At 37.5% G+C, this 15,114-nt stretch overlaps 2 protein-coding genes across 2 annotated transcripts; one reads left to right on the plus strand and one right to left on the minus strand.

Moving 5' to 3' along the window:
* Positions 1-2,560: 2,560 nt before the first annotated feature.
* On the minus strand, positions 2,561-10,859 carry LOC105050489 (DNA topoisomerase 6 subunit B). The gene is made up of 19 exons (XM_010930535.4): positions 10,522-10,859; positions 10,373-10,425; positions 10,108-10,205; positions 9,907-10,012; positions 9,605-9,742; positions 9,362-9,413; positions 9,149-9,213; positions 8,473-8,579; positions 8,245-8,347; positions 7,986-8,071; positions 7,705-7,901; positions 6,943-7,058; positions 6,697-6,782; positions 6,367-6,439; positions 4,782-4,873; positions 4,552-4,690; positions 4,376-4,470; positions 3,429-3,603; positions 2,561-3,198 (listed from the first exon to the last, which is right to left on the minus strand). Exons 1-19 carry the CDS (start codon positions 10,625-10,627, stop codon positions 3,052-3,054), a joined length of 2,034 nt encoding a protein of 677 aa, XP_010928837.1. The 5' UTR covers positions 10,628-10,859; the 3' UTR covers positions 2,561-3,051.
* A 340-nt stretch (positions 10,860-11,199) lies between these two features.
* On the plus strand, positions 11,200-14,721 carry LOC105050488 (small ribosomal subunit protein cS22). The gene is made up of 4 exons (XM_010930534.3): positions 11,200-11,629; positions 13,216-13,317; positions 13,472-13,771; positions 14,526-14,721. Exons 1-4 carry the CDS (start codon positions 11,315-11,317, stop codon positions 14,562-14,564), a joined length of 756 nt encoding a protein of 251 aa, XP_010928836.1. The 5' UTR covers positions 11,200-11,314; the 3' UTR covers positions 14,565-14,721.
* The last annotated feature ends 393 nt before the right edge of the window (positions 14,722-15,114 follow it).

Consider the following 15,114-nt stretch of genomic DNA (forward strand, 5'->3'; position numbering starts at 1 on the left):
ATAAATCTGGGCCGTTGGCATGCTCGCAACGAACACGTACAATCTTGCGGCACGAGATGCAGCAGCGACGCCAGGCTTTGGTTGTTTCGTGCCGGGGACCGGTGGTGGGGTTTTGCATGCGGATGAAGTTCTACTGGCTTTTTCCAGTGGAGACATGCATCCGTCCAAATTTGGACGGCCAGCTGCTAATCTTTTCCATTAAATTCAACAAATGAGCGTCGGTGATTCATCCTGTAGTTACTTGCATTCAAACATCTATCAGTTACCATCTATTTGTAGTTCCTTTGTGCAAGCATCTGACCATTAGTAAACATCTCTTTTCTAGGACTACTTCGTCATCTATTATTGATTTGTTTATTTATTATCAAACATGTAATGTTGATTTTCCGCTACTCGTTATCGTATCCACTGCCTTGAATCTCCCTTTTATTTATCATTTTTCCATGTTTCATATAAACTACTACAGAGTCATTGTTTCTATCATCAAGTCTTCATTTCTGGAGTTCTTAAAGTGACTGTAAAATTGTCCTGCGACCACTAAATGAAATTTAAATATAGTTCCCTTTGTAGTCCTGTGATATTTTCTTAGACATACCTGAAAGGTTTAAGGTTGAAGGCAATGATCATGACTCCTCCAATATCCTCGTGATCTATATGATAAATGAATTAACTACAAGTCATGAATTATTGTGCTTGCAAGGTATCCATAGCCTGACAACATAGCTGAACCATCTTGTGATTGATAAGATTCCAAATTCGAATTAAGAACAAATGAAAAACCTAATTCAATGGCCACATCATGATTTTGGAGTTATGCTTTTCCTCTAAAAACAATATCAACCCATGGTCTTCTGGCCAACACTGCACCTTCAAACATCTTTATAGGACCAAGAATAAGAGGTAAAAAGGTTCATACATTTATGTATGAACCGGAAAATCTATGGGTTAGGTATTACTGCATCATAATAAAATTAAGGGTATTTGGCTTCCTGTCGGAATCGGAATCGAAAGCAGAATCAAAATTAAAATAAATTAAAATAAAAATTAAAATAATCATATTAACAGTCATATTTAATTTATAATAAAAATAAAAATAAAAATAAAAATAAAAATAAAAATAAAAATAAAAATAAAATTTTTTCTTATCAAGAATAGAAATTATTCATTTTCGTTTCTAATTCAGACTTCCACTCTTCCAAACCAAATATACTCTCAATTTTTTTTGCAGCTCTATGTTTATCCAAGCTATTCTGAATAATTTCTCCAAGGCTTGCATCACCCCGTTTATATTCTACTTTTGATGATTAGATCATGGGCAAATTCCACGGCATCTTTTACGGATTCCAGGTTAGAGTGCCACATGACTGTAGCTTACGAGATTTCATGCTACAAAATTATTACTAAAAAGACCATCCAATGTTACTACAGAACACATCACATGCCTCACCATGACTAAGAATTTATTATGATTACATGATCAGCTCTCTCTCAGCCTAGAAATATGCTGTGGATCTCAAGGCGAGGTAGGGTTTTCCGTCATTTTCATGGAGGAAAAGAAGGTGGAGACACTGGATGCTCCTTCCGGACCGGCGGTCTACTCTATCCCCACTTGAAGAGGGCACTCTAAAGTATGCAATCCTATTTAGGCCAGTGGGAATATAGAAAATATGGACCAAATCACTAAATTTTAGCGTTATTTTGTTATTGTTTTACTTTAGTATTTCGTGGCAAGTTTGAATAATATGGCATAGGGGACCCCACAATTATGGCAGTTATAACAGCGATTAATTATTATAATAAGTATTATAATGAAATATAATGGGAAGAATAAGAAAATAATGGCATAGCTTGCAACTTGCTTTTTGTTGAATAGAAAATATTATTTTAATCAGAATTTGATATAAAAAATTATTTTTTAAAATATAATTATTTATTTAAAGAAAGGTATAAGTGAAAATAATGATCATTATTTTTGTTATCATGAATCCTTATAATGCGCAATAACATATAATGACTTTTATCATATTTTTCACCCATATGTATGCGTGTACAGCATGAGGAGGATTGGTCAAAACTTCTATAACACCCATTTTCCAACATCGTTATTTAAAATCTTGCTGGTGCTGATAGTGAAGTTGCACGGTAGCACGTAAGAAATTCTATGATGAAAATATAGCTCAGAGCCGGCATGAGGACTGTAGTTGCTATAATTATTTATTGTAAGCAAGAATTAAAGTACATGTTAAAATCTTCAGCTTCCCAATAGCCAGTTGCAGATTAAAAACGTTGTAATACGATTTTGGATTTAAATTGTGGATTTAACAACGCATAACCAGATTAACTACTCAGATTGCCACAATTAAGTTTGGAGAAATTTCAAGTTGAAGCATGGGGCGCAAGGAGCAGCACCGACAGCCTGCGCGAGCTTCTAAATTAACGAATCAAGTAACCAGTACTGAAACACTGTATCCGATGCTTTTGCCGGCATGGGTATCATCTTTCTCGTATCATGACAAAAAGAGCAGCTCAACCAGATATACTGCCAGGCTTGTACCAGATGTATCAATAAGATTGTTGCTTTATTGAGTACAACAGGGCCAGGTAAGCAACGCACGCTATGAATGTACAATAAAGGCCATACTTTACATGAAACAGAGCAACAAAAATTGTGCATTCCTTCAGTTTCTCTTTTTCTTTGCTTCTTCTGGATCCTCACAAGTCACAATTGTAAGCTTGTAACTGAAACAACTTGGTCCCAAGATCGTGTACTTCAATCTGTATGTCATTTTATCAAGCGGCTGTCTCCGATTTAAAATCAGTAACCCGCATCATCAAGTACCGACCATAGCCATCGCTCTTTACTTGAGAGCCAGATCCAGAATACTGCAGCCAAAGCTTCCAGCTACTCTGAATCTCTTCCAAAACACAAGCTAATTCTTTTACAGTGAAACGGAAACATTGTTTCACATTTTATTTTTCTTTTTTTATGGAGTTTAGCATGAAACACAGAAAAAAAATGAAACAACATGTAGATGGAAAAAAAATGATTGCCTAAGGAATGAGTCTGAAAACAAAGACAGGACTATGGAAGTCAATGAAATCATGTGTGCCTTCAAGCGAGCTTAAATAGACAGCTTCTCGAGGCTCCTCACTTGCTCCACTTTGCGTGGCATACTCTATTGCCATCTCGTAATCCACCTGATTGTGTGGACCATAAAAATCAAGTCAATATGATTCATCACATTGTCCTTAGGAACAGAAGAGAAAAGATGTCAACAAGATAAGTGTTTCTGGGAAAGTAGGTTACAAAATCTATATCATTCAATGTAAACTAGGAAATATATTTTGGACTATAAACTGGATCCATTGGTATAGCATCTTCATCACCATATCAGAGTGAACCTCGACAAATAAGTTAGGGTAATGACCTGTTCAACATGATGGGATAGGATTTCCCTAAAGGTCATCTCTGTTATATCCTGAGATGCTACTTTTCTGAGGAGCTCTCCATCCTCTCCATCATAACGCGGCCGCTTTGGTTCATGATGTTGTGCCATTTCTTCCAGAACCTCCATAACAGCCCTTGAAGCATCAGGAACATACCTGTGACTAGACGTTATCAGGGGCATTCTAGCCAATTAAAGAAAGATCATTTTTTATAACAGGCCACAGAGTTAGGCATTGGTATAAATGGAGAATTATCATGCAGGTTAGTTCAGCAACAAAAGTGGATCACAGCATAAAGCTTGATGAGCTGACGAACAGATAGGCTCATAATTACCACAAGGGACAAAAGCAGTTCCATCAAAAATTTCAGATGCCCGGTGCATCTTAACTGTGCTTTGCAGTTCCAAATATCAGCCATTGACTTTGAAGATTCATTAGTCCTTACTCTCTACAGAACTAAGCAGAACAGCAGATGATGTATGATCTGGGATAATGCAAATTCTCAAATAATACAACTTAAAAAAAAAAACAAGAAGCAAAAAAAAATTTTGGAAGAGACTCTCCGACGCATCACTTAAACATGTTTCCCAGGTCACTCTCACCATCTTCAGATCAATAATAAGCCAAATTCTTAGACAAAATAAGCTGAAGATATGTAAGATATCATGTTTTAGAAATTTGGCTTCCCAAAGTATTGATAAAGCAAAACAATAGACTTCAAACTTGGTTTTGGAAATTAACAGTACCATTTTAATCAGTAAAGATCATCAAATGAGACAGATTACAAATTTCAAGGGAGAACAAGTTTTCCTCTAGTTGATCAAAAATATACTAGTATCACAAGCTGTGTAATCAAAAAAATCTTCATTATAATCTCTAAATGATGTTTATATTGTTAAAATTTTGTAAGCTTTAGCAGTAAAGTTACCTGAACAAGTTCCTCTTCCTCTCCTGCCGTTCACGGGCCTGAAGTTTCTTCATTATCTTAGACTTTAGTTGAAGACAACACTGCTTAATAGCTGACTGCAGACAATGCATGAAGTAATACATATCAGTGCAAGTTATTCCACCTGATGCTACCACATCACAGATAATTTATGATACCTTGACAGCAGAAGATATTTCAGTGATATCATCTCCAATATATTCCTTCCCAGTTCCTTTGAAGGGTATTTTTGTGCTCACTATACTTACAAATACACCAATTTTATCTTGCATCTGATTTATCTTGTAACTGCTCCAACTGACATTAAAGAGCAAATCAACATTTTAGCCAAAAAAAAAAGGGTAAAATTATGTGATTTTTAAAAGAAATAAGGATATTATAAACTCACTTAATCCTTTTTAAAGCAGTTCTTGTAATGACATCAGCACCTTGTTCGAAAAGAAGAGGTATACGGTTTGCAAAACGGAATATATTTAAGCCCTATGGCAAATATGATAGAGTATGTCAATTAACAAAGTTAAATCAGTGACAGACAATGTAAAAAATGTTTGGGTGGACGGTACAAGGAAATGCAACTGCATCACTCAAAGACTGCTTCAGAATGGCATATTCAAGTGCTGTAAGAAAACAAGTATATATGCGCATGTCTTGGTACTTTAGGAACTTAATATGCTACGAAAAGCATCATCTTATGTATGCACTTTAAAGCATTTTAACTGCTACATCATTCTGAACAAATAACTTATTCTACAACTGAGATATTATGTGCGTAACATAATTTTATCCAGGAGGGAAGAAAAATATAGAGATGCCACATTCCTCACAAGCATTCTGCATGTTCTTCTAAAGATGTTATGTTGTACCAGTCCATACCAGCACATACCGAGCAACCATATGATACCAGTAATGACTAGGTATGTGGCATGAGGGAGCACACCCAGCACAGGTTTGCTGAATTGACAACCGAACCAGGCATACAGATACTCAACCAAGATGGTATCGGCATGGGATCTGGTGCCCAGATGGTGAACCTTGTTATAAACTAATTCAAAGATCAACAACATACTAAAGGAACAGCAAGTCAGCCAGTCATGCACATACTGATGTGCTATCTATGGACACATGAAACTGCATGCAGAAAATGAATATTACACATTTAGCCTCCCAACTAATAGAACTGTTTGAAAGTAAAAAGCTTCTGAATTTGCATGAATGTATAAAACAAACCCATGCACACATGCTGTGATATGTATGGATGAATACACACCTATCCAGCAGGGTCTGTTGGTGTAGGAAAGGATTCATGCCCACCTGCCAAACAGGGAGGGGAGAATTTCAGGTGTGGGTATAGAAAGCAGGTGAGAGACTGGACATGCACCAGGGTGCGAGTTTCACTTCCTGTGTTACAATCCACTCTGTGAGAAACACATACACATAAGCCATCAGTCTGTTGGCAGGAATGGATGCATGTCCACCTGCCAAGCAGGGAGGGAAGTATTTTAGGTGTGGGTATAGAAACCAGGTCAGATACTGGGTAAGCACCAGGTTGTGAGCTTCACCACCTGTGTTACAATCCACTGCCTTCTATACCAGCACAGTTAGTTGGTTTGGTAAAGGATGCATGTCCACCTGCCATGTCGGGGGGGAATATTTCAGGCATGGTTACTGAAAGCAGGTGAGGGACTGTGCATGCAAAAGGTTGTTTCACTGCCTGTCTTACAATCCACTGTACAAAAGAACAACCTATAAACTTTTGTAGTGGCCTTCCTAAGAATTGCAAATTGCCGTTCTGTCAAAGCTCCACATTGAAGTTAACAAACTTTAAAAGAACAGAGTGAATAAGCAATTTGAATAGAACATAATTACTCGTTAAATGGCATCTTAAAGTAAAGATATGATAGATGAAGAAATGAAGAAATAATAGGCTATTAGAGCCTACGTATGGCTCCATCCATATACAAAGAAATTCTTACTTGTCTAACATCTTTACCGCCCAGGCTAATTCCAGCTTCAACAATGAATGGATGGCCTTCAAAAACCTGAGGGCTAATTTACACGATCAATCATAGAAAAGAAGAGAAAAGTCATCAGGAAACCCCATAGTTCACACCCATCACATTCAATCTAACCTAACAATTGAAGCTTAAATAAAATAAAACATTACAACTTGAAATTTTGAAGCGACATGTAATAAGCAAATGCAATTTTAAAGACACTTCGACTATGCATATACTATAAGATCGGATGCTCTATTGCATATAAGATATTGAAAATAAGACACAGCTACTAATCAGAATTCCAACCTGCTTGCATGAGTGGCAACCATGTCTGGTTTTAGCTCCTTAATAATTCCCAAACGGAGATTGTATTCCCCTGCAGGACTAAGGCACTGTAGATGTAGCAAGTTCATACAGCGATCAGTTAAAAACACCAAATAGAGAAAGGAAGGGAATAGAATAAAACTAGTGACTAGATGAAGAGTCCACAGAAGCATTTAAGAGGGAAAGTGGGGAAAAAACATCAGTGAAGGGAAAAAATATGGTACCCACATCTCCACTAGGATCATCAAATTTAGCTTGACGAAACAACTGATGAATACGGACTATTTGTTGGGATGTGAGACTTTTCACATGCATTTTAGGGCTAAAATCTGGGCCCATCTCCCCTGAAAAACAAGTTAACAGGAAGTTATATTCATTGGAAGGTAGTTCCGACGAGCAGCATCATATTGGTCATCCTGAAGATTATTTAAAATTCTAGGTGGTAACAGATGCTGTCTGAAAACACAAGCATGATTTTCCATACTGTGTTATTCAAATAAGCTGACACAGATTCATCAAGATATGCAGGCAAATGATTTATGTTATGATGCTATCCTGTTGCAGAAAATTGTAACTTTCGAAAATTCTTGCCTTTTTCTCCTTAGGAGACTCGTTAGTCAGTACCCCCTATCATGTACCAAATGCTAAGAAGGCACAGAAGGAATGAAATAGCTATATCCAAGGCAACAGTCTTCCTTAAATATATTCCATAACCATAAACAATATTCCATTACTTTCATGACCACAAATATAATGCCCTCATTTTGCATTTGCAAAATGCAACAAACAAGATGCACTCCCACATGGATACCAGAATGAATAATGGATCCACAATGTTTTCTTTTTTCTTCTTCTTCTTATTTTTTATAGTAATTGTTTCCAACAATCTTTGGTAACAGCTTCAACCAACATTTATATGTTTTTCGGAAAGATTGGTAATATTAATTTGCAGCATGGAATAAAACACAACCTTCAAAATTAGATCCTTACCTATTAGACGTTCGGCGTATGATTTCCTTATATTTACAAACTCATGTTGCAGAAATTGCAGAAGATTTTGCTTTGAAGTTTCTGCAATAAGACGCTTGATGAGTAGTAGATCAACAGCAGAAGGATGGTGCTTTGTTTCAAGAGGAACTGGAGGCATCACATCAGTCCTCCGTGCAAATCTTATGGTCATATTTTTGCTGTGCAACCAAAGAAATTAAGCATAATCAACCGATTTAATGAGAAAACAAATTCAGCCACATAAATATTTGAAATGAACTTACTCTGCCAGGTCTGAAATGAATCTAAAGAGAAACTGGGCATAAGGGGTAATCACAGCCATTTGGCGCATATAGTGAAGAATCTTTGACTACAATCATATAACAGAAGAATGAATCATTATCAGCTATATGTTGTCAGGATATAGCTGTACTTAGTCCTTTCAGAAAAAAAATGCTTTAATCCATTGTCTGTTACAACAGTCTACGATGAGGTAGGTACAAAGCTCTTAAATTAGACTATGACTAAGCAGGCACCACTCACACGATAGGTTGTCCAGTTACCCTCAATAATAACTTGAATTTCTGCTCCATGCCACTGATCCATGTTTTCCCTTTTTTCATGTAAGTGGACATGAGGAATGTTTCTGAGTAGCAGGCAATATAATGTCAGTCAGGCAGAGCTGTAGAATTTTGAAATGGATGATTATGTATAACCAATAAGTTATAGAAGAAGCAAGGACAACCATGTTTCCCAAATTTTAGTGCCTACCGATGAATATCAATATCCAGTCGACAAAATGATATATAATTTTGGCCCCTCATTGCTGATGCAATCTCAATAGGAAGGCCAGTGCTCATCTTGGACCAAATTAATGCCTGCGTTATTCCAGGATAGGTAAGAACTCCAGCTATGCTATGGATATAAAGGCACACATGAGAGAGACAGAAAGAAAATGTTCATGTACATAGTATACAAATCAAATGGACCTGAATTGTATTAGGAGAACAGCAGTTCCAAACTTGTTATTGTTGCATAAAAATAACTTGCAAAGTGATGAACTTTTTTCTTCAAAAAAAAAAATCATAATTTGAATTAGCCGATATAGTGGCACTTGTATTTGGCAACAAGTTAAAAGAATTTCGTAATACTTAATGTAATAATGGATCTTTTATAGCACCTGAAGCACTGAAGCAGAGCAACAATCATGGTTTAAGATAAAAGTCACAACATGCACTGCCATCTGATCAGCCTTCATTTAATTTAGGCTAATTCAAACATCCATCCATAAAGGGATAACAATACGCCCCAAAAGAAGAACTCCATTCATGATTAACTATAGTCAGATATAACTCCTATGTTTTCTTCCATGTTGAAGCTGAACATCAGATTAGTTTGGGGGAAAGAAAAAAAGAAATAAACAGTAGTGAGATACAAAAAGATTTACCATCTTGGCACCAAGTCCAAATTTCCCACGAGTTTGTTTTAACCCATATTTTGTACCAGATAGAACTGCATGAGACCCAAATAAGAAAACATCAGCAGTATCTAAGTCAACAACTAGCCCTGAATTCTTCACGTTTGTACCCATAATTTACCAAAGATTCATATCAATGTCTAAGATAATTCCTGAGTCAGTGACAAATGGATGGCATCAGACCTCGTCCAAACATGTTTGGGATGTCATCATGCGGCATTCCTCTTCCGTTGTCCTACATTAAAAAAAAATCATCAAAGTATTTCATAACTACGATCTTTCAACTTGTTAAAACAGGTACAAAATTTAACAAAATGAATATATCATAACCAAACCAAATTATGCTTGAGAATTGTAAATTGAAAATAGAACTAAACATGCACCATTTCTTCTATCATATAAGTCCGGTGGAGTTGGAAAAAGCACCTTGCACGTTACTCTGAAGAATGATGCTTCACCTCTTCCTTTTGGTCCCTTCATAACTGAAGGCTCTTTCACCTTCTTCCCAAGGGCAGCATTCTTAGCTTGAGTCTCTTGAAAGCGGGCTTCTTTAGCAAGTCGTTTCTACAAGAATACAAATTGCAACAAAAATTAAAAATACAAAAATATAAAGATCAACAATAACAAACTCTGCGAAGAGTTTGTTCCTAAATCAATTGTTCATGAGCAGGCTAAGCAATTCCATAGCAAGAAATCACACTTTCCATGCTAACTGCAATTTGACACACCTCCCGAGCCTTGGTAGACTCAAAATCATCATATAATTCTTCATCAACACGCTCATGATCACCAAGGCCAATCATTGTATTGAACTTGCTCTTATTAATCTCTTCTCTGTCACACCAAAGGCAAACGAATGTGTGATCCAAGGCAGATAAGATACCTACTGCTCCACAGTAATACTGATACATCTATATTTAATATCTTACATAGTTATTTCAATGTTGGGGAGCTCAGAGATTGACTCAGCCGAATCAAGAGAATTTTCAACAAGCTCTCTCACTGTCGTATATAGTGACTTCCCAGGCTGCATTTGCAAAGAAAAAAGTTTTATCATAAATTTCTATTCTCTGAGTTCCAAGACACGCACAAGAAATAAGCTTATATAATTTTTAGTTTTCTCTTTTGATGAGATTATATACTTTGCAATTGAAATCAGTAAATTACTGCAATGGAATTAGGAAGAAAGCTTACATTGTCGAATCCAGCAATGTTCTTGTTCTCGGCGAAGAATTCGGCAGGGGATTCTACGATGAAACACACCCAAAACCTTAAAAAATTAACAAAAGATCGAAGATAAGAGAGAAAAGCAGGCGATTCCGAGGGTAGGCGAGAGATCTCACTCTGCGTCAGAACACTCTCTTTTGCCTTCTTCTGAGGCGTCTTAGATTTGCCTCTCTTCGCCTTCTTCGGCTCCTCCGGGCTCTCGCTGCTGCCGTTGGCGTCCATGGAGACTTCGCCGGCGATCGCCCGGAGAAGGAATTCGAAGTGAGGAGACGATTTCAGGCGCAAACCTACGGACCCGCGTTGATCGAGGTGGGAGCTTCGTCGGTGGAGATGAGGAGGGATGGGTGGAGAGCCTCCGCAATTTAGGGTTTTACTTCTGTGGAGGGAACTCGAGGGGAGAAACAACAGAGAGTCAGAGAGAGGGGGCCCGCTCTTGATGGCTTAAGATTACCGTCAAGCTCCGCGTGCTCCGGTGTCAATGAACCACAGCACACAACCGGTCGAAGAACCCACAAAAAAAATTGCAACTCAACGTAGCAATCACATTAACAGAATGCTTATGTCCCTCCTATTACTATCTATTTTCTTATAATAGCTTTATAGCTCTATCAGCCACTACTAATTTAAACAAGAAAACCGTGTTATTTAAACATTGGCCATCCTCTAATGTCTATCTTGCCGGTTCTCACAAACCGGACGTTGAGGCATCGGTTCAATTCCGACCCTTGCGATTGGCCAGACCGGTCCGTTGTCCAAAACAGAGAAAAAGCTCACCCGGGGAAACGATGGATGGGGAGTCTGGAGGAACACTTGAAACAAACCCCGCACTTCATTCTCCATTCCGACCGGTTGTTGGATAAGGCTTTCCTTCTCTCTAAACCCTAATCCCTCACTGCTCCATAGAAAGCAATGGCGGCCATCTCGTCATGCTTATCTCCCAACCTCTGCCAGAACCCTAAGGACCGCATGACAAGTTCCAAGCCACCAGCTTGGCTTGCCGTTGGGGCGACTCCTCGGAGCTCTCGAGCATTGGGTTCCTCCATAACTTTCTCTAACCCTAGAAGGAAAACTCTAAGGATCTCGGCCGTAGCATCGGAAGCGACCGCCACGGCCCAGGAGCCGGAGGTGGCACGGAGGCTCTACGTGGGGAACATCCCGAGGACTGTGGATAATGAGCAGCTGGCCAAAACGTTTGGAGAACATGGCGCTGTCGAGAAGGCTGAAGTATCAACTCTTTTCTTCTTCTGCCTTTCCTTGTTTTTATGTCCAAAATTGGATCTTGGAAGCTTGAATTGATGAGAAGGCTAAGAAAAGAGAGATAAGGGTTACTTGAGTAATTGAAATTAAAAAAGGAGTTGCCTTTGTCTAGAATTTATCAATAAAGGTTCTCTATTGGAAAGTTGGAGCTTCGATTTATGTTTTTAGTTTTTTGGATCTCCATAATGGGTGATTGGTCTGGTCTTGTTTCCTTTAATTGATAGTTCACTGCAATGCATATAATTTCACTGATGCCGTAGCGGGTCTCAGAGTTAGTGCTTTCTTTGGCATCATAATTGTCCTTTTGGTATTAAGGTGTGCATTCTACAATGAAGACCATTGCTAGGCAGCTTAAACTTATGCCGAGGATCAAAGAAGAGTATGTTGGAGAAGAATGTAAATATCTTCTTCACAACTGCAAACTTTTGATCAGCAAGAGAAGGGAGAGAGGCTTCCACTCTCACTACTAAATGTTTATCAGTGTTTCAAAATATCCTTTCACCATGGTCTTATGTAAGAAAGTTGATATGATATTATCATGGTTTAATAAAAACTCAAGCTCGATAGCACTAAATTTGACTCTTCTATTAAATATGTTGGCACTTTGTTCATTTATTGAAGCCATCAACTGCATAAAATTTCCATGTCAGGAAGTGTCAATGGTTGGTTTGTTAACATATTTTGTGCAAACATTTATGTTTGATCTTGTCTTCAGACATTTTCCTATTCATGGTTCTACATATGTTGATTGGATTTTTTTTTCCTATTAATGGAAAATCAAAATAAAATAAAAAAAAGCTTTACTTCCTGTAGTTGAATGTTTTTAAAATTATTGCTGACAAATTTATCTTTTTTAAACTTCTATTTAACTCCTTGCTAATTAAAATTACAAAGCTCTTAACCGTTACTATGCTTCACATATTATTCTTTGTTTTGATCTTCGCACTTGTCGTGTTGGTTAAGATGGTTTGATCATGATCGAGGAAGGTCAAACAAAGGAGGAAAAGAAGCAAGGAGAAGGAAGGAATTGAAAAGACGTTTGTTGATGGAAAATGTACTCTTTGACCGGAAATTGGAATATATCATAATTACAGAAAACAAGGATCACCAACAAGAAATCTTGCAGGCTTGTAGGCATAATATCCTTTTAAAAGTAGAAACACTTGTGATCATGAATATAATTTGCTACCAAGCTTTATTGCAAATTCATCTATCAAGTAGGACCGTCTTTCTGACCGCAGGCTTGGTGACCATAGGCATTTAGTTGCCCCATAGGTAGGTTCTGATAGGATTGGCATAAAATTGCACTGCAATTTTTTTAATGCTTTATAATTTTATAATCTTTGTGTTTGTAGTTCTCTGTGGAAACTTATATTTGTGTCTGCAAGTTTTGCAAAAGTGCACGGTGATTCTTGCACCATTTCTGCTTAAAATAGGCTGATAATTAATTATAGAAAGAGTGGGCAACTTGCTTTATGAAAGCTCATGAAGATAACTTCCAGCGATATGCACTGCATTCATTTGTGATATGTATATTTTTTGTGTATTTACAGGTTATGTATGACAAATACTCTGGTAGGAGTCGGCGCTTTGCATTTGTTACAATGAGCTCAGTGGAAGATGCGAATGCTGCTATCGAGAAACTTAATGACACTGTAAGTCGCATTTGATGTATTTCTGACTAAAAATCTAATATATATCTTGATTCTGGGCGTATGACAAGAAATTCAAGATTTATATTCAGGAATCATTTGCTTTATGAGTCTATTTGTGTCCTCAATCATACCACTAATTGTGGTGTGTCAACAGGAAATTGGAGGTCGGAAGATCAAAGTAAATGTAACAGAGAAACCATTGCAAACTGTAGATGTGTCCCTTCTCCAAGCTGAAGAATCAAAATTTATTGACAGCCCACACAAGGTTTATGTTGGTAATCTTGCAAAGACAGTGACCTCTGAGGTACTTAGCAAATTCTTCTCTGAGAAGGGAAAGGTTCTTAGTGCAAAAGTGTCTAGAGTGCCAGGAACTTCAAAATCTAGTGGCTTCGGCTTTGTTACATTTTCATCTGATGAGGATGTAGACGCCGCTATTTCGTCATTCAATAATGCTGTAAGCATGCTGCCTTTTTCTTTCAAGAATACAAACAAATGAACTGCCTTTTATATTTTCATATTCTCTTTGCTGACCCTAGAAATGATCAGCATTTTGTTTCAGATGCGAAAATAACATACAATGCAACTGCTTTCTTATTGTGCTCATAAACAAGAAGAGAAATCCATTACCTGATCATTTGATTCAACAATGCTAACTACATCTAGAGTCTGATGAGTGTAGTCCAGTTAAGGTAAAGGCTGTGTCTACCTTCCACACCTTTCACCATCTGACAGGTTGGTTCCCTCCCTTGACAAACTTCCTCCAATCACTGTTGTCAGAACTTAGTAATCCATACTCCATAGTATTCTTCTTTAATATTATGAACCTTTCTTCTCCTCAAGGAGAGCTACATGACCCTTGTCTGTTCCTGGAGCATTCATCTGCTGCACTGTACCGTGATTAGTAAACTTGTTGAAGCTTTTCCTGCCCGACCAATGTTAAGGTGGATCTAATGTAACCTAGTGAACTCCATCAGCCAGGTAGTGATTCCACTCACCGGTCCTTTCAAATAGAAGCCTTGCAAGCTCAGATCCAGCTTTGTTCTTCTGTGAATCTCGTATTGCATGTTCCTTCTTCCAACGTATGCTTGCTGGTTCATTTTACTTGCACGACATATTTGCTGTCAATATAGAAATGACTTGAATGTGTGCCAACACAAGCATCATGTATCGCTAGCTTAGGTGTTTTTTAATATTTTTATTGTTTTCAGGTGTTGGAAGGGCAGAAGATTCGGGTCAACAGAGCTTAGCAATGCTAATCAAGCACTTGGGAGCATGGAAAAGGTTGTATGTTTTGTATAGTGAGATAGGTTATCTAATTGAAAAAATATTTGAAAAAGTTGACTTGTAATCCAAATAACTTTGTTTTTATGTCGCTGATTTTGGTTACAGAGCTTGTCTTTTCAATATTTACATGCGAAATGCATGTCAACTTTGAGAATTTTGAAATACATGACAATTCTAAGAATTAAAGTAATTAAAAGTCAAGCCTTCTCATATATGTAGATCCTAGGAAATGTGCTTGGCAAATCAAGCAACTAGGGCACAGCTGCAGGCAATAGATTTTTGCTTTGGGTTTGTGACGTTATCATCTTATTTGGGGTCCAGGTGGCACCATCTTGCTTTCTGAATCCGAAAGAAATTACACCAAAAATATCATCCCAGGAATTTTTCCTAGCCTTGCATATGAATAAACCACAGAATTCACAGTGCAAATCGTGATATAGTTACAATAAGAATTGTAACTAAAAGGAATTAAGTACATGGCAAGGTCCAATTCACAGACTGCAAGCTATATAT

Source organism: Elaeis guineensis, chromosome 8 (genome assembly GCF_000442705.2).
Source record: "Elaeis guineensis isolate ETL-2024a chromosome 8, EG11, whole genome shotgun sequence".
Lineage (NCBI taxonomy): Eukaryota > Viridiplantae > Streptophyta > Magnoliopsida > Arecales > Arecaceae > Elaeis > Elaeis guineensis.

Coding starts and splice junctions, on each gene's coding strand:
- LOC105050488 (XM_010930534.3), top strand. CDS start 11,315: ATGGCGGCCATCTCGTCATGCTTATCTCCCAACCTCTGCCAGAACCCT. Junction 13,318..13,471: donor TCGAGAAACTTAATGACACT/GTAAGTCGCATT, acceptor GTGTGTCAACAG/GAAATTGGAGGTCGGAAGAT. Junction 13,772..14,525: donor TTTCGTCATTCAATAATGCT/GTAAGCATGCTG, acceptor TATTGTTTTCAG/GTGTTGGAAGGGCAGAAGAT.
- LOC105050489 (XM_010930535.4), bottom strand. CDS start 10,627: ATGGACGCCAACGGCAGCAGCGAGAGCCCGGAGGAGCCGAAGAAGGCG. Junction 4,471..4,551: donor AAATATCTTCTGCTGTCAAG/GTATCATAAATT, acceptor CATTGTCTGCAG/TCAGCTATTAAGCAGTGTTG. Junction 3,604..4,375: donor AGGAAGAGGAACTTGTTCAG/GTAACTTTACTG, acceptor GTCTAGTCACAG/GTATGTTCCTGATGCTTCAA.